Below are 23,763 nucleotides of genomic sequence, written 5' to 3'. Positions count from 1 at the left end.
ATCTCATTGAAAAGGAAGTGGCTAGCCTTTGCTGGCAGGACCCAACCAGTACAAGCGACTCTGCAAGTTGTCTCAATATATATGATGTCATTATTTAAATCTCTATGTTAAATATTGGATGGTCTTAAGATAATTAGAGCGAAACTTTATTTTGAATGGGGTCGATAAAAAAAGAAAGATATGTCAAATAGCTTCAATAAGGCTTGTCTTCCAAAAAGTAACAGAGACCTAGGACCAAGATCTGAAGTCCTGATAAATGAGGCACTTGGGAATAATATTCTATGGAGAACTTGTGGGAAGAAAGAAAGATCATGTAGCAGGTACACCAATATATGTATCTCTAATGACACTTTTCTACTCAAACCTACCTACCAATAGGTCAATGATCTGAAACTTCTTAAAATTATTGTAGAGATCTAATTCAACAACGGTTGAAAAGGTAAATTGGCAATAGCAATGAGGAAAATTTGAGGAAGATACATGGATTAATGATGAGCCACTTGTAGGCGAATTTCATAGCCAACAAATAATATGCTCTTGTACAATAAGGACATGTAAGCAATTGTGTGACTAAGCAAGAGAGGTTAAGAAATTGTAAAATAATGGAATGGCCACCTATAATGTCCCTTTTTAATATGTTCTGAAAATATACCTGATAAGGGCAGGGTCAAGATCCTGCCTCCTATTTGTAGCAGCAATTACCACAACTCGCTTTTCCTGTTCAAACCCATCTATCTGCACCAAATGATAACATATGTTACCCTCCATTTCTGGATCTTTTTGGTATTCATATTCTTGAACTCGACTATAGTGCTATCATAAAATGAATCTAAAGTTCAAGTTGCACATGCTTTATACTAGATTATTCTTCTGATCTAGTGACTGACAAGGCATTGAATGCAGCCTGCTATCCCTGAAGTTTATCAAAGACAAAATTGACAGCAATAATATGAATGACAAAGACCTCTATTTTCAAGGCAGGCTTCCCTTAAATACTTTACACAACTTTATGCACCATATCGCTTACAAGGTAAGAGCAAATAATTATAAGAGTTTTGAAAACGGAAAGATAACTGGGAAAATATTAGCAAATATACAGATGTTCATGATAAATTAGATTTAGCCATTTTGATGCATACCCATGATACTTTCACATAAAGAATGAAATTTGACAAAATGGTTGAAACCTATGTTCCACGGAGATGCGTCCCCAAGCTTGATACCCCCATGCCCATACTGGGGATGGAACGGATGTCCGTTTCCCATCAGCCAAAAATAGAGGGGGCGTTTCCTGTAGGGTTGGGGGACATTTCTGGGCTGTAATTGAAAGAGAAGGGGAGCAGATCTTTATCATCGTCGCTGTAATGTTGACCTTGAAGAAGTGATACCTGGTCCCAGCCTCATAGTCTTTGTAAATATTTATACGAGTATTAGTGTCCTCAAAGCTGCATCTCTCTTGTATCAAATATGTATTTCCATTGTGACCGTTAAATTCCTTTCAAATCGGGCACTCTATTTTTGTATGTTTTTATTCTTTTAGGTGTAGATGTCTCCCAAATTGTTTCTTGATATTCTTGTTGAATTCCTTTCTGGAAATTTAACTAGTTGTACAGACATTTGAATTTCCACAATGGATTCTAAATGTGAAGACTATTTTGTAATGGGTGCATTGGAATGCTTTGGCTAACTGTGATCCATGCATGTTTTAATGCAATTTGGCAAACGTCATCTGATGTTTTGTAATTTTGTTAGTTCATAGCTTGCTAATATATATTTTAACAGTTGTCCCCTGTTGTACTCTAAAAAATGGCCCAAAAGTACCCCCATACTGAAAACACATCCCGCTGTCCCCTGTCATCGCCATTCCCAAAACTCCATGGAACATAGGTTGAAACATTCATTGTGATACATAAAACGTCAATGACTATAAGTTGCAAAGCTAAAAATAGAAGCACCCATCAAGACTCATCCCAAGATAAATTGATAACATAACATAACTCACAAGTAAGAAAGAGTAGCACAACAGATTCTTTCCCAAATTGTATATATTAGACTTCTCAAAATACTTACACAAATAAAGTCTTTGAATCAAAGTCTACTAACTCACTAACTGAATCTAATAGATGAAGTTTAACTTTAGTCACTTCTAGGAATCAGCCATTACATCATCATTCTTATTCAACATATACAACTTTACAGAGTTATTCACCTGTTGTGACAGTTAGTTAAATAACTAATTAGTAGATTATAGGCATAATATTTCCAATCCATGTTATTGAAATCACAAATGCTTATGGATGTAATTGTGTGAGATTTTTTTATCAACATTCTGGATCATACTCCATGATCTATCATCAAGATTAAGATAGGAAAAAAATGAAATAATGCAAACACTTGAATGCTAAGTAGGAGGAGAAAGAGGTGAAAGGAGCAAAATGTATGGATATCATAGGATCATCGTTTTGGTGTTGGGGTGATAAAAAAATTGCTTAGGGTTCTTGTCATGTCCCCTTCTCTAATTAATTTAAGTAGGGACCTATTTATTTATTTCTCAGTGGCTAAGGGATAACATTGGAAATGATTACAGAGGGAGATGAAGACAATGAATCTGAATTGGTGGATCCTATCTACACAGCTAGCATTCAACACAGCCATTAGTCCCTATTGATTGGAGTTTACCTAAGCATAGAGACTTGCAAACGAGAATTGTTGTAGGCCTGAAGAGGACACAAATCTGGCTGGCCAAGAAGAAAGCAGAAAATCCAAAGGTTGCTCCTAAGAAGTCAAAGAAAGATGGAGAACAAAGTAATCCAAGTGCTGTGAATGTCTCTTCTTCTGTTTCCTCTGCTCAAACAAAATCGACAGAACTCTAGGTGGAAATGGAGTTTATGAAGAGCCACTAGAAAAGATAAAGTTTCTTGAGAAGACTTGCAAACAAGGCCCATTGCAAGATGTAGGGGCCAAAGAGAAAGATAAAGAACGAGAAGATATAGCTAAAGGACAGGAAAGAGATAAGGGGAAATGAAAAGAAATAGCAAGGGACAAAGAACAAGCGAAGGAAGCAATAGACTCCATACAAATGAAAGTCTTGTTGTGACATAATCACACATCACCCCATTCCAAATGGGGACCCCCTACTTTTTAGGTCCTCTTGGTCTTTTGGTTTTGGATCTTTGGGTATTTTCGCACCAATTCCTTCGGTCTCCCTGGTTTGCAAGTGTTTTTGATGAATTTTGATCAAGTCTGCAAGTGTTTTGAGCAAATTTGACTAAGTTTGGAGCCTATTTTCTCTATTTTAGGGGTTTGCCCTTCAGACTCAAATTTGAGGTCATTTCCTTAGGGTTTTGGAAAATTTGAGCATTGCAATGAAGTCAAGACCCTTCAAGGAAACTACCAGTGAAATTTGAGCAAGTTTTGAGCACTTACTATTTTTAGTAAGTTTCATTGCATCCTGGATTGCCCTAATTTTGCCAAAAATCAAACTTACAATTTTTAGCGGTTTCTACTTTTAGTAATTTTCTATTTTTAGTAGGTGTCACCCTATCCCAGTTTGCCCTAATTTGATGATTTGAAGTACTTCCTATTTTTAGGAAGTCTATTTTTGGTAGGTCCATCTAAGGCAGTTTTCAAGACACTGAAGGCATAGCATTCCCGAAAACCCAAGTCTAAATCAAGAAAGTTGAAAATGCAGACAGGTATCAGAAAAATGGCTAAGTATGAAGTTCTTTCATGAAGTGGAAAAAGCACGAAAAATCTTCTAAGGTGCGAAAAATCCACTTCATTCCGAAAATGGCAAAGAAATCCAGATGATGAGCAAAAATGTCTAAGGCAAGAAAGAATTTCTTAGTTTTTCAAAATTCCATCCTCCTAATCAAAATGCATATCAAATGAGGAATGCGTGCCAAATGGAGGTCATGGAGGAATTCCAAAATTTTCAAAAAATCCTCCACCACAGTGAAATAGCACCCAAGGATGGGAGCAAGGTGCCAAATTTGCCTCATGGAGGAATTTCTTAAAAGGTTCAAAATCCCCCTCCACAATGAAATACCGCCAAAGGATGAGAATGGGCACCAAAATGGCATGGTGAAGGAAAAGCAAGAAAAAGTTACAATCCTCCTTCATAGCAAATCAGCGCCCAAACTTGAGAGGGAACACTAGACAAGGGATAAGGAGGAATTTTCCTACAAAGAAAAAATTCCTGCAATAATGAAATTAGCGCTCTAGCTAGAGAATGGGCGCCAAAACATGGTCCAAGAGGAATTTCTCTACCAAGAAAGAATTCCTCCATCAAGGTCAAACAGTGCCCAAGTAGAGGATTGAGCGATAGAATGGTATAGAGGAGGAAACACAAAAAATTCCAAAGTTCCTCCACAAGGTGGAAATGGCGCTCAAGGCCAGAGATGGGCGCTAGAATGTGTTGACGTGGCTAAAATCACATTGCTGCGACTCTAACCGGCCAACGTAGAATAGAATTTACTTGTTGAGTATCGTATCCTCTCTTGTATAAAGAATCCCTAATGCTGTTTTTAATCGATCAAAGGGGACCACCTCAAGGTTCTAAATGTCAGTTCTTGACTGCGGGATAACTCAACGGTCAATGTGTTTTGCTGGGAGCACAAGGGGCCTTGCATTTTGCAACAAGTTGGTCTGTATCTGATTCTCCAATTGGGAAATAAAAGCAAAAGAGAAGAGTTTAGGAAATCTAAAATTAATAAGACTGGTATGCGGGTAGACGGATTCAACATGACCAATCCCTGCTTGGTCAGAATGGCTCACAACCTCGCAAGAACGGTGCAATCTTCAAGGGACTTGGAAGATTTTCAGAATGCAAATGCATGGCTAAGAACACAATTCTGGCATAGCTCAGATAGACACCTGCAATTGAACTAAACACGACTTAAAGGCTCAGGCTAACGATACAAAAGGATACACAATCAGCATATCCTCAATGGTATGAGCCTGAATCCATTAGATACCTACACACCAAGAAGATCTATCTAAACTGCTGAAGAAAACAATGCAAACAGAAGAAAACCAGGATAACAAATACCATTCTTCAATGTTTATATATTGATTTTGACTGCCCTTACAACAATTTTTTGCAGCATTTCTATGCTACTCCTAAAATCTAACCTTCTACAATCTAACCTATTCTAACTGAAATCTAACCACCTAACAATAATCTAACTATCTAACCCTTAACAAAAGAAAGGCCTCTGCCTTTTATAGAATTTACAAACTAAACCGATGGCCAGGATTGACTGCATCCAAGGGCTGCAATCTACCTTCTAGAAATTGGCAGCTTTAACCCATGCCTACTCAATTCTCAAATATCCCTTCAACCACATTTCCAACTACCTACAACTGTTTGGCATTAATTCAGTCCTCCTGGTAGTTGGGAAAAACTGACTTGTGTCCCCTCATTTTGAATTCATTAGACGGGGCCCACAAGCAGTCTTTTACATTTAAACAACTTCAACTCCCAGAAACTGAATTTCTGGAATTTCTTCCAGCAGTGCATTTCTGTGAATGCATACACATGTTGCATTTTGTGTGTTATGTTGTCTTCAATCTTGCTGGGACTTCAACTTGTCGCTCAGTGGTGGCGCGCATCTCCATGCTTCATTCTTTCGACCTTGCGCTCTGCAACAAGTTCTTGCACCTTCGCTTCCGGGTTTAATTGCAATCTGCAAACAACCAATTTCAACCTGGATTAGTCATTTTTGAAAAATTAAATAAATTAATTTAACAAATATTAAATTTTCAAATGTCCTTTTCCGAAGTTAGGGTTTTAAGATTTAAATGGCAACTCTAATTTCCCTCTCGCAGGATGCGATTTCGATTTTAGGTTGAACACTGTATCACTTAGAAATTCGGGTTCTTTTGATGTTTTGAGAGATTTTAATTTAAAAGACCCTTTCAATTTTGACTAATCCAACCTCTTTGTGCGATCTGTTTTCAAAGTTTAGTCGCCCCCACTTTGAAATAAGAAAATCAAGTCATTTGATTTAAAATACGCAGTTTAAACGTTTTGCCCTCCTTAGATTGTAAACTTCGGGCCATTCACCTAAAATGAGAGATTTTGGTTTATAACGCCCCTTAGACAAAATTCGGCCTTTTGGTATGTTATGGGCGATTTTGCTCCTTTTTGCATTCCTTTCACTTAAGTATATGAACTTTTGTGAAAACTTCGGGCTATTTGCTCCTTTTTGGGCGAATTTCAATTCCAAGTCATAATGCCCCTTTTGGACTAAATGCGAACTTCATACTTTAAACAAAATCGGCGAAGTCTTTACTCCCTCGCGTCTTCATTGCTCTGAAAAACTCAGGGTTTTGGGGAATAATGTGCGTTTTTTTTTTAGCACGCCCTCCATTTCTAACTTTGAGCTCCTTGGATGATTTACGTGAAGCATAGGGTTTCGCAATTTTTGGCTAAAAAGAAGACCCTTCTGCGCAATTTGGAAGCTTAGTGTTTTTCGGCTTAAAAGATCATTTTGCGAACTTGGATTCTTCTTCACCTTTTCGGCATTTTTGGACGATTTGCGAGTTTTTTAAACTTTGTCCCTTTTTCGGCATTTTAAGCCGATTTGTGAGAGCCTTTGTTATTTTTGGCTTAAAAGCTGATTTTGGGAGTTTTACCCCCTTTTTATCATTTTCGGCCTGAACGGTAACTTTGCGTGATTTAGAGGTTTTGTTTAGTTTCGGCCTTTGGGAGGACTTTGTGAGCTTTGAGATTTTCTTTACATTTCGGCCCGATGAGCCGATTTTGCAACTTGTTTTTAATTTCAGCCTTATTGGCTCATTTGTGCGATTTTACTCCTCTTTTGAGTTTTCGGCCTATGGGGTGAAATGGCGAACTTGGGAAGAATTTGGAGGCAACGAAAGGATTGGATTTTCCCTCGGGCTTTCTCTCATACGAAGACTTCAAGCACAGGGGTCCCCTGTCCAAGACGAGGTGTGTGTGCAGAATGCACAACAAATGGCGACTCGGCTGCGAAATATTCCCGAACATTTCAAGGATGACTATCTGGATCAAACCCTAGAATCTTTGGTATATACCCCACAAAACAACCCAAATGACAAAAGACAAATTCAAAATAAAAATAAGGTCGCAAACCGAATCAAGTCACTAAACCTGAAAATCAAGTATGTGCAGTGAAGTTCATTCAGGCTTAAACAAAATTGGGATATCATTGTTCAATCAAGACAAGTTACCTTGTGGACTCATACTCCAAAAGCAACCTGGATAGAGCCCCGCTGCCAGCAAGCGTTCATAGCCCCGACAGAGTTATCGCATGTAAGCTTACAGAGATTACTCTGTTTCCGATAGATTTTCATTTTTGATACCGGAAGAGGTGTCTGCATTCCCTTTGCCAAATTTCTTTTGATATTTTATTGCGTTTCAGATTTCTTTCCTTTTGATTTTCTTTCTTTTCATTTTCACTTTTGGCTTTGCAGGCAATGAAGCCTACATGGGATTTGAGCGTTACAGTGGTTGCTGATGCAGAGCTTCAGATTTTCAGTTTCAATGACTTGCCTTTGACAAAAAAACAAACTTAAGCGATTTTAAGCATTTAAGGTGCAGTGATCGCAATTTTGGTGACAAAACGTAGTAAGCAACTAAATTTTTAGGATGACTAAGCCTTAAACCAAATGAGCTGAATACGGGGACAACCGTCAATTAGGCACTCTACCAAAGTCAACATCCAAGAAACAGACCGGCAAACATCTTGACTTCGCACACCAATGCTGGGAAAAGCAAACAAACCCCTACAAAAACTGACAGGGAGACAACCCCTTCCGAAAGGACACCTACACTACGGAAACCAAACTAACTAAAGCAAAAAAAACAGAGAAACTAAGCTAGCAACAAAAAGAAAAACTACTCTTAAAATGGAAAACAAAACCTAGACTAACAATGTACAAGGAGAAACTGCCTATACAAAATGCGGATTACATGAATGCGTTCCCGACCCAGGATGATTTCTTAATATGTGCAGCAGTATCAGGGCAACGGGGATAGTTCTAAGTTTGGCTTGTTTGTCTTTGTATTCTGAAAAGAAAATTTTCAATTGGCCACTCTCAGATTTAACCAGGACCTCGGGTAGAATTATCAGTTGAGGGAGTTCATTAGGTCCATGGTTAATCCATTTACATGTTTTCCTAACATATTCAAAATTAAACGGAAAATTTTTAGAATTAACAGTAGGAGGGAAAGAAACAACTTGGTGAGTTTCCAAGTCGTGCAGGGTGTCATGCAACGGGAAATCTTTAGCAGTTGTATCAAGAGGTCGCCACTGGTGGTGTAGCATCCCACTTGCATCCGGCTCGTGCAAATCAGCATCAGATTCTTCATTGGGTGGTACAAGCTGAAAATCAGTTTGGAACTCGAACTCAGGAAAGTGGAAATCATCATCTGTCGGTGCATCCTCAAGTTGCATGAACAATGCGGCTTTATGCACCTCTATCAGCATATCCTCAAATAGCAGGGACTCTTCGATTGATTGGTTCTCAAAAATGTCCTTGACGGACTCCTAGACTGTATCCTCCATTGGTGGGGTTGCCGCAAACTGCTCTTCAGCATCGGGCTGCTCTACGGAGCTCACTTGATCGGCCTTAGAAAGATCCTCTTCAACCCTATCTTCATCAAGTGCAGGGACAACACAATCATCTTCTGTCACATCTTCCTTTGGCATAAGGACATCAAAATCATTTGCTGCCATAGTCTGATTGACAGATTCTTCCTTGTCAACATTGGGCATTTCTATCTTTTCATCATCAGGGAGTGCGACGCTACGTTGATGTTGAGATCTTCTATACTCATCTGCAACAAGGTAGGTACTCCACACTTTGTTGGTGATGCTCTCCTTAGATTCTTTCGGTAGTCCATATTGGGCTTTGAATTGACTGACTGCCTCCATGCATAGCAAGCAAGTGAATTCTGAATGTGGGGTGAGATGAATTCTGCACCACCAAGGTGACAACACGCTCTCCAAGCACAACTCCTCGAAACCAAACTGGTTCTCAATCTGGTCCTTAAATCGTGTAAACTCATCAATGCTTAACAGAGGACTAGGGATACCCGACTGTATAAACTCCTCTGGTTTGGGGATATCCCAGAAAAATATCTGCCCCTGCAATGCTAACTCGACTCTTGACAAAAATGTCAAGCAGTTCAGCTCATCGTGCTCAGTTGTGCCATGAATTTTGTAGTGAGCTGCCGATGTGAACTCGGATAACTGCTTGGGATATAGCTGCAAACTCAGCCTTTGCTAGATTTGGGCAATGTCGGACCGCGGACAGTCTTCATGAAATGGCTGACTCAACATACTGACTCGGAATTTTTTTGGTTTTTTCTGGATTAACAAGGATCTTGCATATCCCAAATATAGCATTTAAAATGGCCTAATAGACTTAACTTGCTGCACGGAACTTGACAGGGAGGCCCTCCTTCTAGCGCCAATTCATTGACATGGCTAAACTCACATTGTTGCGACTCTATCCGGCCAACGCAGAATAGAATTTACTCGCCGAGTATCCTATCCTCTTGTATAAGGAATCCCTAATGCTGTTTTTAATCGATCAAAGGGGACCACCTCAAAGTTCCAAATGTCAGTTCTTGACTGCGGGATAACTCAACGGTTGATGTGTTTTGCTGGGAGAACAAGGGGCCTTACGTTTTGCAACAAGTTGGTCTATATCTGATTCTCGAACTGGGAAATAAAAGCAAAAGAGAAGGGTTTAGGAAACCTAAAATTAATAAGACTGGTATGCGAGTAGACGGATTCAACATAACCAATCCCTGCTTGGTCAGAATGGCTGACAACCTCGCAGGAACGGTGCAATCTTCAAGGGGACTTGGAAGATTTTCAGATTGCAAATGCATAGCTAAGCACCCAATTCTGGCGTAGCTCAGACAAACACCTACAATTGAACTAAACACGATTTAAAGGCTCAGGCTAACCATACACAAGGATGCACAATCAGCATATCCTCAATGGTATGAGCCTGAATCCATCAGATACCTGCACACCAAGAAAATCTATCTAAACTGTTGAAGAAAACCATGCAAACAGAAGAAAAACAAGATAACAAACACCATTCTTCAATGTTTATATATTGATTTTGACTACCCTTACAACAATTGTTTGCATCATTTCTATGCTACTCCTAAAATCTAACCTTCTACAATCTAACCTATTCTAACTAAAATCTAACCATCTAACAATAATCTAATTATCTAACCCTTTACAAAAGAAAGGCCTCTGCCTTTTATAGAATTTACAAACTGAACCGACAGCCAGGATTGACTGCATCCAAGGGCTGCAATCTGCCTTCTAGAAGTTGGCAGCTTTAACCCATGCCTACTCAATTCTCAATTATCCCTTCAACCACATTTCCAACTACCTAAAACTGTTTGGCATTAATTCGGTACTCCTGGTAAATGGGAATAACTGACTTGTGTCTCCTCATTTTGAATTCATTAGACGAGGCCCACAAGCAGTCTTTTACATTTAAACAACTTCAACTCCCAGAAACTGAATTTCTGGAATTTCTTCCAATAGTGCATTTCTGAGAATGCATACACATGTTGCATTCTGTGTGTTCTGTTGTCTTCAATCTTGCTGGGACTTCAACTTGTCGCTCAGTGGTGGCGCGCATCTCCATGCTTCATTGTTTCGACCTTGCGCTCTGTGGCGCGTTCTTGCACCTTCGCTTCCGGGTTTAATCGCAATTTGCAAACAACCAATTTCAACCTGGATTAATCATTTTTGAAAAATTAAATAAATTAATTTAACAAATATTAAATTTTCAAATGTCCTTTTGCGAAGTTAGGGTTTTAAGATTTAAATGGCGACTCTAATTTCCCTCTCGCAAGATGCGATTTCGATTTTAGGTTGAACACTGTATCTGAAAAATAAATTGAATGAATGATTCAATAATCGGATAATTACATTGAACGATATACACGTATATATAGAGGTTACAAGACAATGTTCTATAATTAGAACATAACGTTAAAGTTAAAAACTAAAGAGCTAAATGCTAGATGAAGCGTGAAAGCTAAATTAAGCTTAAAAGCTAATTACATAAAAAAAAGTAAATGATCATTAACCAAGGAACTAAAAATAGGTGACTAACATAGAATTAAATATTCTAATACCCTCCCTTAATGGTCATGCTATCTATAACACCAAGCTGCCCTCTAAATTTGAGAAACTTTGTCGGGCTCAAGGACTCAGTGAGGATATTTGCAGTCTGATCTTTTGTAGGAATGTACTGCAGTATCACTGATCCATCTTCAACATGCTGGCGGATGAAATGACAATGAAGCTCCACATGCTTTGTCCGCTCATGAAAGACTGGATTTTTGGCTAATTTTAGAACCCCTTGATTATCACAAAACAAGGGAATAGGTCCTGGTTGAGACATTTGGATGTCTGCAAGCATCCTACATAGCCAAATTGCCTCACATGTTGCCTTAATAGTTCCCCGATACTCTGCTTCGGTCGAGGAAAGAGCTATTGCCTGTTGCTTCTTGCTGGTCCATGTGACTGCACCTGTACCCAAGCTAAAAACATACCCAGAAGTTGACTTTCTGTCATCAACACAACCTGCCCAATTTGAGTCTGTGAAACTGTTGATGTGTTTTTTATGCACATGTGAACACAGAATAAAATACCAAGGTATCTTATCCTCTCTTGAACAAAGTTTCCCCGAATGCTGAAAATTTCGCCTAAGGATCAATCGAGGCAACTCCAAGGTTCTGATATGTAGGGTCTCTACGTGTGGATAAGCTCTGTTGGTGTGATGTGATTATGCTGGAATCACAAGGGGACTTACGTTTGATGGCCCGAGTGTTTAGTCTGTTGGAACTTGATTCCTATCTACTGGCTAGAAGATAAAAAAACATCAAAAGATACAGGGCTCAGAAAGTCTACTCTAAGACCTAGAATGTGAGAAGAAGGATGAATGACTAGTTGGAGTCCTACTGGGCTAGGTCTCACCATCAAACTGAATAATTCAACACCAGCTCAGTGCGATCTTCTAAGGGATACTTCGGATATGTTCAAATCATCACTGTCAAACATTGATCACCATTCAAGTTAATGCATGACCAATAGATGCGTAACGACTCGAGATTAAGCTCATTCAATGCTAGTTGACCACGCAAGGCACCCTTACAATCAGCAAGAGGCTAGTGGTTTGGACTAAGCGGATTCCACGCGAGTGCATTCAATAACTTCCTTCATTCAATCTAATTATCTATCATCTAAAATGAAGATTCAACAAGAGACCATGCAAATTGCAAAGAAACGACACATTTCAACATAGCTTCAATGAAAATGGAGTTTATTTACAATCAAGGCAACAATTTCTTGCCTTCTCTTCCTAATCTACTCTAATTACTATTCTATTTGCTATTCTATTTTACTGACTATTAGCTATTCTAACCTCTATTAACCAACTATTAACTATTAACCCCCTACAAATGAAGAGCCAGAGCTTTATATAGGGAGCTCTTTACAATTGAACGGCTCTGATTGATCTACAATCAATGGCTAGGATTACAAGTTGAAAACCCTAATTAGGGTTTGTTACAACAAACTCCTTTAGCCAATGAGAAAATTACATTTCAGGAGTGTGGACCAATAGATGTCAGGGGTAGGTGCCTCGAAGTTTGTGCCATTAGTGGTGAGTTAGGTACATTGAATCTAGACATGCTGATGTGGACTTATCTGATTGGAGGAACAGTGACTGGGATGCCACCTTGTATGGTACTTGCTCATATCTCTTTTGATACTCAATTTGGTGATGTTGAGAAGCTAACTTTGATTAACTCTTCTGAAACTATTTGCTTCTTCAATGTTTCTTTGTATTGACCGCGGTTGACCATCCTTTGTCCTTGATGTACTTGATGAATGATGTACCTCCTTGACTCCCATGTGTTTGATGAGGCCTCCTCATGGTCGAATTACTCCTTAGTAGCTCACTTCGCTCTGAAGTGTTTGTAAGGTCTTTCTTCTGATATCTTGTGGTTTCTCCATGTGGTAGAATGAAGATCTTGAGGATAGCTTGCAACTCCTCGAACACTTGAAGTCTTCCAATGCTTTCCTCGAACACTTGAAGTCTTCCAACGCTTTAAAAGCACCTTGAGTCCTCCTCGATGCATTTGAAGTATCCTTGATGATGATGGAACTTGAATAGGTCTTCCTTGTCTTGGCTTGATCCTCCTCCATCTTGATTTTATTAATCTGCAAAACAAAGAAAGGATGATTAAGTATACATGATATATTTGTTCTAATATGATATTTCTCACCTTAAATCATCAACAAGAGGGCATTAGAATGAAATTTGCTCAGGATCCTCTCCAAGGACAGGCCCTGTAATGAGATTTTCACTCAGGACCCTTTGGATGGGTCAGGAGCGAAATTGGTAATCTCACTTAATTCCCTATTCATAACTCATTCTTCTAGGCATTAAACTTCATAATTGTGCTCCTTCTAGGTATAGACAAGCCATTTGCTCTCAAAAATTGCTTAGGACGGGGTTATCCAAGTGCTAAGGCAAGGTACAAGGTCCATTGAAGAAGTTCGCTCTAGACCCTTTGGAAGGGTCAGGAGCGAAATTCTTCCTTTAGGTTGAATTCCTCCTTCTCACCTCATTTTGCCTTGATTTTCACCTTTCAATACCTCTCTCATGAAGACATCATTTATTTGACCTCCAAGAAGGCCTAAAAGAAGGATTTTGCTTTGGGCCTTGGCCAAGGACAGGACCTATAAGGAATTTCGCTCTGGACCCTTTGGAAGGGTCAAGAGCGAAATTGGTGATTTAGCTTCAATTCTATCACTTCATTGCCTTAAATCACCTTTCAAAGGCAAGTACATATCAATTCTTTCCCAACCATGCCTTAGAAATCAAGATCTTGGTCTCAACAAGGAGCAAAAAGAGGTTTTTAGGAAATTTCGCTCTGGACCTTTTGGAAGGGTCAGGAGCGAAATTTGCTTTTTAGAACAAATCCTTCACATTTTGTGACCACAACTTACTCAAATGCATGCCTAAGGATGCCTCTAAGTTCAATCCACCTCAATCAACACTAGGCTTGATACAAAATTGGGAGCAAAAGGAGGTTTTAGGAATTTCGCTTTGGATCCTTTGGAAGGGTCAGGAGCGAAATTTGCCATTTAGTCTTAATTCCATCATTTCCTTTGCTCCAATCCACCTTGCAAGGCAAATATGCATCAATCTTCCCTCAACTACGCCATAGGAACTAAGATTTTGACCTCAAACAAGGAGAAAATAGGTGTTTAAGAAATTTCGCTCCCACCCTTTGGAAGGGTCAGGAGCGAAATTTGCATTTTAGGCCAAAATCCTTCACCCTTTCACCCCTCAATTGCTTCCAACAATTGCTTCCAAGGCATGATGACATCCTAACTAAGGCTTCAAGGCACAAAATTTAGTTCAAATTTGAAGCAAAGGGAGGATTCTATAGAAATTCGCTCTGGACCCTTTGGAAGGGTTAGGAGCGAAATTTGTCTTTTACCCTCAAAGCCATCATTGCTTTTACTTCCATTCAGTTCCTAAGGCAAGTATATATCCATCCTCTCTCCACCATGTCCTAGGAACAAAGATCTTGGCTTGAATAAGGAGGAAAATAGTGTTTTAAGAAATTTCGCTCTGGACCCTTTGGAAGGGTCAGGAGCGAAATTAATGCTATAGGCTCAAATTGACTTCACTGACTTCATTTCCAACCTTTCCCCTATCAAAACAAGTGCTTTGCTTTCAAAAATGCATGGGAAAAGGATTAGTTCATAGGTTTGAGCAAGGTAGAATGCCTTATGAAGAAATTCACTCTGGACCCTTAAGAAGGGTCAGGAGTGAATTTGCTCTTTTTGTCTCAATTTTTATCCTTTTTCACTCATTTCGCTTTAGACTTGTCCTCTTGACTCCTCTCCTTGCCATATATGTCCACTATTTGATGTCCTTAGTGAAGAAATAGGTCTTTTGGGGAATTTCGCTCTAGACCCTTTGGAAGGGTCAGGAGCGAAATTTGTCCTTTAGGCTCAAAAATTGACCTTTTCATCAAATTTCCACATCCAAGCTTATCCAAGGCGTCTCCAAAGGTGAACTTAAGCTTATTTCCCTCAAATCCATGCTTTAAAGTGAAAGTTTTGTCTAGAATAGGAGTCAAGAGGGAGCTAAGGAAGATTTCGCTCTGGACCCTTTGGAAGGGTCATGAGCGAAATTTGCAAAAATGTTCAAATTCTTATCCTTTTTCCAAATTTCAAAGTCTAGGCTTGGTCGTTAGGCATTTCAAAGGGAAAATAGGTAAATTTTACATCAATCAATGCCTAGAATTTCATCATTCATCAACTCGACAAATCTCAAAACCTCAAAGGGAAAATCTTGGATGATACTGACTCACAAGCCTTCATTGACTTCCTCAAACTCAAACAAGACATAACCTATCAACAAGAGCAAAGCCTGACCTAGAGAAGGCTTTCAAAGAAACCCTACCTGGACCACCTACTGACCCACCTCAACTCAAGCAGAGCCTGCTATCCTAATGATCTCTCTGACAACTCTCCAATGCAAAGGCTAATAGCCAAGAACCTAAAAGACCAAGAAAACTAACCCTAGAAAGCAAAAAGTAGGGGTCCCCATTTGCAATGGGGCAATGTGTGAATACGTCACAACAGAAACCAACCAGCCTAGGATCTTTGCTTCTGTTGTACAGAATGCCCAAATAAGGAGTGCCCTTCACATATCTAAGCACACGCTTCGCTGCAACCCAATGTTCAACTCTTGGGGCTGACATGAAGCGAGAGATATAGCTCACAGCATAACTGATGTCAGGTCTAGTGGCGGTGAGATAGATGAGGCTGCCCACTAGTTGCCTGAATGAAGACTCATCCACTATAGGTGAATCTGATTTGGCTAATAATTTGAGCCCTATCTCCATAGGTGTAGATGCAAGTTTACAATCTTGCATTCAAAACTTATCCAGTAGGCTCTTGGCATACTTTGACTGAGAAATGAATATGTGGCTATCAGTCTGCCAAACCTCTACACCGAGACAATAATGGAGAAGTCCCAAATCTGTCATATCAAAATGCTGACACAAATTCTATTTGACCTGATGACCAGATGTGCTGCATTGCCAATAATGATGAGATCATCAACATAGACTACTAGAAATAGAATATCATCACTAGTATGTTTGACATACAAATTGGGATCTGAAGGACTCCTCTAAAAGCCCTGATCAATCAAGTACTTATCAATTTTGATGTACCATGCACGAGGAGCTTGTTTGAGGCCATAGAGTGCTTTGAATAGTCTACATACTTGGTGTTCCTTACCAGCAACCTTGAAAGCTGGAGGATGCGTCATGTAGACTTCTTCCTGCAAATCATCATTGAGAAAGGCACTCTTGACATCCATTTGATGGACTTTCCATCCAAATTGAGCCGAGAGAGTGAGGACAAGCCTAATGGTACTCATCTTGGTTGTGCGAGAAAATGTCTCTTCATAGTCGATTCCCTCCTTCTGTGAAAACCCTTTTGCCACCAATCGAGCCTTGTACTTATCAAGGCTTCCATCAGCTTTATACTTGACTTTAAACACCCATTTGCAGCCAATGGACTTCTTCCCTAGACGAAGATTGGACAATACCCAAGTGTTGTTTTTCAGAAGACTATGTTGCTCAGCTGTCATAGCCTTTACGCATTCAGGTACACCTTTAGCCTCTGTATATGTTTGAGGCTCATAAATACTGTGAATGTTGGCCATAAGAGCAAAATTAACTGTGTGTTGCATGCTCTTACTCTAACTGATCTACCCTCACTAAGCTCATCATCATGAAGATCACCAAAGGTCTTGGCCCACCACTATGGCCGGAGAGTAGAAGTACCAACATCTGCTGCAGGATGAAGATTACCTGGAATATCTGGAGCAAGCTCCTCTGGATGTTGATCTAGAAGATCCTGAGTAAAGTCAGAGGATGCAATGTCATGCCTGGGAGACCCCACAAATTTAGAGTCAACTAAATCCCTCCCGTCAGGTGGAGCTAAGGAAAGACGAACACCCATACTTGCAGCCTTTGGAGGGTGATCCTCAGTGCTCAAATCAGGAGAGGAAGGCTGAAAAGGCCCCCTTTCTTCATCAAATACTACATCTTGACTGAATATGAGGTGATTAGTGTCTATATCAATTAGCTGATATGTCTTATGGTTGTCACTGTAGCCGGTGAACATCAATTTCTGACTCTTTGGATCCAATTTGGTGCGCTTGACATTTGGAATCCAAACATAAGCTATAGAGCCAAAAACTTTCAAATGACTAATTTTGGGCTTCCTGCCAGACCAAGCTTCCTCTAGAGTCATCTTCTTAACGACCTTTGTAGGAGACCGGTTTAGAAGGTAGACTACAGTGAAGACCGCTTCCGCCCAAAAGTGTTTTGGAACATTTCTATGCTCCAACATAGATCGAGCCATCTCAGTGACTATACGGTTCCTGTGCTCAACAACACCGTTCTGCTGTGAGGTGTAAGGTGTGGTAAGCTGATGCTTAATGCCATGTCATGCACAAAAGTTGGTGAACTCTATAGAACAAAATTCCCCTCCATTGTCGGACCGAAGAGTGGCTATCTGATAGCTTAACTCTTTTTCCACTAAGGCCTTAAACGTCTGAAACATTGTGAACACCTCTGATTTCTGCTTAAGAAAATAAACCCACATGCGTTTGCTGAAATCATCAACAAATAATAGAAAATACCTGCATCCAGTGACTGATGGACTGTTCATGGGACCACAGATGTCCGCATGAATGAGTTGCAAGACCTTGTAGGATGCTCTCCAAGCGTCTCCATCTGAAAACGGAGTCCTATGCTGCTTTACAGCTTGACATGCTCCGCAAACTCCATGATTTTGAGTTTGAATCTCAAGTAATCCTACGACTAGATCCTCTCGAACAAACTGGGAGAGATAGTGGAAATTGAGATGCCCATATCGTTGATGCCAAAGAGTGCTGATGGAAGTACTCCTAGCTGCCATGGCGAGCTCCTGAGAACCAGTAGAATCAACAAGTCTATAAAGACCATGATCCTCAATACCAACTGCAACTGTAGTGCGAGTCTCCCTGTCAACAATGTTGCACTTGTGCAACTCGAAGACGACATCCAGTTGTAGTGAATGTTGCATAATCTGACTGACTGACAGTAGATTGAGCTTCATACCAAGTACAAAGTATACATTGAGGAATATTAAATCCCTCCCACCAGATGAAATTTGAACGTTGCCCTTGCCGACAACAGTATACTCTGCACCTCCACCAAAGATCACTGAATCAGTGAAAGGCATGTACTTTGTAAACCAATCTCGACGATGTGTGAAATGCCGAGAGGGTCCAAAGTCAATGTACTAGGCTGATGATTGAACATCATCAGAGGAGGTTTGGGCCATGAACGCATAGAAGGCAGATTCCTTCTGATCAGGATGCGTGGTAGAATTGGCTTTCTACTTGGACCCTCCCTATTTGGATTGCAAGGATGCTATCAATTTCTGGCAATCTTTCACCATATGGCCATATATATGACAATAGGAACACTGTAAGCTCTTCTTTTTGGAAGACTGTTGAGGTTGACCTTGACCTTTCTGCTAGAAGGACGGAGCTTTACCCTTGTACTTATGCAAAGCTGAGGCTGTGAAAGCCTGTTCAGTGGATGAACTAGCACTGCCTTCAAACTGCTACTTCCATCGATCCTGTTGTAGCAGCTTATTGCAGAGATCAAGAAACTTCAAATCAACACTAGTAGAGGAGATATTGAGCATATCAATGAAATGCTCGTAGGATCTGGGAAGGCTTTTCAGCGTGATCACTACCATATCCTCTTCCACCATGGTTCGGCCTATAGCTTCCAGCTGATCACGGATGTCCTTGATCTTCGTAAGATGTGCCTGAATAGATGACTTCTCATCCATCATGATAGAAAACAACATATTCTTCAGAAAGAAAGCTCGGCTCTTGTCAGACGTTTCATGAAGATCCTTCAAAAGATCCCAGATCTCTTTTACTGTTTTACCTTAAGGCACCTGTAGGAGTTGATCATCTGTGACATAGAGTTTGATAAGCATGACAGCCTCTCGATTCTTCACATCATGCTTGTCTTGATCATCACCTGCTGTTGTAGGACGAGATTCCTTGCCATAAACAAGCTGATCAAGGCAACGATACTCAAAGATGGTAAGCATACATTGTTTCCGGGTGTTGTAGTTGCGGCCGTTGAACTTCTGACTGTGTTCCAACATGATGTTGGTTAATGATGCCATCACGGAAATCAAGATTGATCGAGGTCAACTGAATGAAAGCAAGAGACAGAAGAATTTGATTTAAAAAAAATCAGAATAGAAGCAGCTGCTGAAAAACTAAAACCCTATAAGAGAATTTTGGCACGAATTCCAAGGTGCGAATTTCAAGTTGGAAGAAACCCAGAAATTAAAATTTTCTGCAAACTTAAAACAGCATTAATGGTGGCCAGAAGACAGGAAAATTCCCAACTTCCACAGAATTAGCAGACATTGCAAATTGTTTTTAAATTCCAAGGCAAGTTCATTGGCATAAAATTCGAGGCATGGAAAATGAGGCACCAAGAAAAATATGAGACCAACCCAGAAAAGCTCTCGAAAAACCCACCAAGAATCTAAAAACAGAATGCAGATCCGACGGCTCAAAAATTGAAGCACGAAAAATGATGCACCCAGAAAAATATGACGACAACCCAATTGAGGTCTCGAAAAACCCACAAAGAATCTACAACCAGAATAAAATTTCAACTTAAACTGAAGGGTCAAAACCCTAGTCGAAAATTGCAGACCCAAGAAAATTTTCAACCTGCAAAAAAAAAATCTGCCCAAGAAGAGAAAAAGAACCTACTCTTTTTTTAAAAAAATAAAAAAACAGTTTTAAAAAATCTCTTCAATAAAAACTTTGAAAAATTTTAATAACAAAATCTTTCGAAATTTTTAATTTCCATGCTTTAATACCATGAAAAATAAATTGAATGAATGATTCAATAATCGGATAATTACATTGAATGATATACACACGTATATATAGAGGTTAGAAGACGATGTTCTATAATTAGAACATAACGTTAAAGTAAAAAACTAAAGAGCTAAACGCTAAATTAAGCGTGAAAGTTAAATTAAGCTTAAAAGCTAATTACATAAAAAAAAGTAAATGATCATTAACCAAGGAACTAAAAATAGGTGACTAACAAAGAATTAAATATTCTAATAGTATCACTTAATAATTCGGATTCATTTGATGTTTTGAGAGATTTTAATTTAAAAGACCCTTTCAATTTTCACTAATCCAGCCTCTTTGTGCGATTTGTTTTCAAAGTTTAGTCACCCCCACTTTGAAATAAGAAAATTGGGTCATTTGATTTAAAATATGAGGTTTAAACGTTTTGCCCTCCTTAGATTGTAAACTTCAGGCCATTCACCTAAAATGAGAGATTTTGGTTTATAACATCCCTTAGACAAAATTCGGCCTTTTGGTATGTTTTGGGCAATTTTGCTCCTTTTTGCATCGCTTTCACTTAACTTTTGTGAAAACTTCGGGCTATTTGCTCCTTTTTGGGCGAATTTCAATTCCAAGTCATAATGCCCCTTTTGGACTAAATGCAAACTTCATACTTTAAACAAAATCGGCGAAGTCTTTACTCCCTCGCGTCTTCATTGCTCTGAAAAACTCGGGGTTTTGGGGAATAATGTGCGATTTTTGTTTAGCACACCCTCCATTTCTTACTTTGGGCTCCTTGGATGATTCACACGAAGCATAGGGTTTCGCAATTTTTGGCTAAAACGAAGACCCTTCTGCGCAATTTGGGAGCTTAGTGTTTTTGGCTTAAAAGATCATTTTGCAAACTTGGGTTCTTCTTCACCTGTTCGGCATTTTTGGACGATTTGCGAGTTTTTTAAACTTTGTTCCTTTTTCGGCATTTTAAGCCGATTTGTGAGAGCCTTTGTTATTTTTGGCTTAAAAGCTGATTTTGGGAGTTTTACCCCCTTTTTATCATTTTCGGCCTGAACGGTGACTTTGCATGATTTAGAGGTTTTGTTTAGTTTCGGCCTTTGGGAGGACTTTGTGAGCTTTGAGATTCTCTTTACATTTCGGCCTTATGAGCCGATTTTGCAAGTTGTTTTTAATTTCAGCCTTATTGGCTCATTTGTGCGATTTTACTCCTCTTTTGAGTTTTCGGCCTATGGGGTGAAATGGCGAACTTGGGAAGAATTTGGAGGCAGTGAAAGGATTCGATTTTGCCTCGGGCTTTCTCTCATACGAAGACTTCAAGCACGGGGGTCCCCTGTCCAAGACGGGTGTGTGTGCAGAAGGCACAACAGAATGGTGTTATGGAGGAATTGTCCTCCAAAGTGAAAATTCCTTCCCTCGTGAAGAAATACCTCCAGGGAAGGTAAAGAGCATCGAGGAGGTGTTAGGGAGGAAAATTCCAAATTTCAAAAAGCCCATCTCCTTCATTTAAGGTATGTACGATAATAAAATGGAACGCGGAGTTGGCTAGAAATTCAAAATTCAAATAAATTTCATCCCAAGGAGAAAATTACGCCCAGGATGAAATTTCAAGACGAAGGAAAAACTAAGAGAGAATTTTCTCTCCTCTAAATTCCCAACCTCAAAATGGAAAGAATTCCTCAAAAATTGGAAAAGTGACGGATTGATCGAAAATCTCTTTTAGAACAAGATAAGTACAAGAACACGAGAAAATTCCTTTTGGATATAAGTTCTCTCTACAAGTATCCTCTCTCAAAAATCCAAACAATCAGGATTCCTATAGAAGTGGATAAAATTGTCAAAATTCTTTCAAAGGAAGGAATATCTTTCAAAATATCTTTATGAATCCAAAATGGAAAGATTTTCACAAATATTGAGTTGGCAACAAGCAAAAAGAATATTCCGAATTTATGACACACAACTCAAGGATTTTTGGAAATTTCCATTTTTGAACTCAACGTTGATGGCGGGGTCCGTTTGCATGGCAGGTTGTCAAGGGAAACATGACGGATTTTAAATGCAACTGCCAATTTTAACCATTCGTGAACTTGGCAGCTTTTTGGGAGATTTCCATTTAAACGATGTATTGGAATTCATTTCTCACAACAGTTATTGGAGAAATTCAAAGTTCGAGCAAAGTAGAGAGTCAAAAGCATAATTTATTAATTTTTCTAGAAGTTCTTGTTCTTGGAGGTTTTATTTTATTCCAAGTTTGGAATCTATAGGCTGGAATTCCTTCTCCATCGATTTATTTAAATTCCTTATGATGATTTTTGTGTTATTTATTTTGTTTTGTAGGAATGGCAAAATCCAACAAAGCGGCGAACAATTCCTGGCAGGCACAGATCAAGAATGAACTAAAAGGATTCCTTCTAGAATCAAAGATTATTTCAAAGTGGAAGGAAGTTGGTGACACCAACTTAGAACATTCCAGCTAGGAGAATTACGAAATAGAGTATTTGGAACAGCCAAACGTGCTATATTAGCCATTGCCACCAAGATTGTCAAGAGCAAGATTGTTGCAATTGCTGACTTCCCTCCAACCATCCAGTGCCTGGAGCTGATTATGGAGTGCACGAAACACTATAATGCTAAGAGAAGAGTAATTTTGGCACCGGATGGCAAAATCCTAGCCAACTTGACAACTCAGGCAATTGGAGAAACATTTGAAATTCCAGAATACCAGTCCATGACCTATAGGACCAAAGAGAGAGCTACGTTGATATATGATGCTGCCATTGAAAGATGTGCTGGATTAATTAATAAAGTATGGATGCAGAAAGCAAAGCCACACATTTCCAAGATGCCAAAACAAATCACCAACATGGACTTAACGCAGGAATATGCCAATCTTGTACTGATGTTGAGTAGGGTCATGGGATGTCAATAGGCTTTCTTTTTTGAACCTTGGATGTTTTTCTTCATCAACGAAGTTATGGAAGGTGATTGAATTGTAGATTGGGCAAGGTTGATCAGTCACAACTTGCATGCGCAGCTGAAGAATTTGAAGCAGTCCCAATCTTTTTATATGAGTTCATATGGCATCTACTCGCTAGAAAGAATGGGCAAATTCAATGGCTTGCCAGGAAAGGGACCTATGGGATGTGGACCAGGCCAATGGAAGGTTCACGAGTGCCATCTGCAGTTGCACACTTAGACAACACTACTTCTTTCAAGTTGGTAAGCGACACCTTCACCATGCATTTAATCAAATTATTACAAGGTGGATTCCATACAAGGTTGTCGCAAGAGGCTAGAAAGCTTATAAAGTACGGAGCCTGGTTTATCCAATTTCCAAAGTTTACTTGCGTCCGGGTCCAAGGGTTCTTGGACCAGCCATATAAGTTGCCAAGGTATCGAACAAACAAGATGGTGCTGCTGGAGGTGACAAGGCAACTGACCGCCTACAATAAAATCCAAAAGAAGAAGAAGCTATCAATTGAATTTCCAATTGTCGTAGGAGATTACATAGAAATGTGTCCGATGTTGGCAGCGGCCAAAAAGTCAGAAGAGGAACTATTATTCTATCACCTGACATTCCATACAACAAGGTCATTCTTTGACCCATACAACAAGATCAAGAAGGTTATCGGGGTGAAGCACAAACACAAAATTCAATTGGAGGATTACTAGACCAATGTCAGGGATGACTTTGAGGTCAAGAAGAGAATGTTCTCCAGATTG

General features: G+C 39.5%; 1 protein-coding gene across 4 annotated transcripts in view; it reads right to left on the bottom strand.

Annotated features, from left to right (window-relative positions):
* The window catches only part of LOC131071435 (cell division control protein 48 homolog C), a 352,754-nt gene that overhangs the window by 38,683 nt on the left and 290,308 nt on the right, over window positions 1-23,763 (bottom strand). For all 4 annotated transcript variants that reach the window (XR_009112514.2, XM_058007265.2, XM_058007266.2 and 1 more), the window contains one exon: window positions 653-735. Coding sequence is in view for 3 of the 4 variants with exons in the window: in XM_058007265.2 (XP_057863248.2) it covers window positions 653-735 (83 nt within the window). In the remaining variant the exon portion in view is untranslated. The remainder of the gene's footprint in view (window positions 1-652; window positions 736-23,763) is intronic.

Source organism: Cryptomeria japonica, chromosome 6 (assembly GCF_030272615.1).
Source record: "Cryptomeria japonica chromosome 6, Sugi_1.0, whole genome shotgun sequence".
Taxonomy (NCBI): Eukaryota; Viridiplantae; Streptophyta; class Pinopsida; order Cupressales; family Cupressaceae; genus Cryptomeria; species Cryptomeria japonica.
This window is presented reverse-complemented; position numbering and strand designations above follow the sequence as displayed.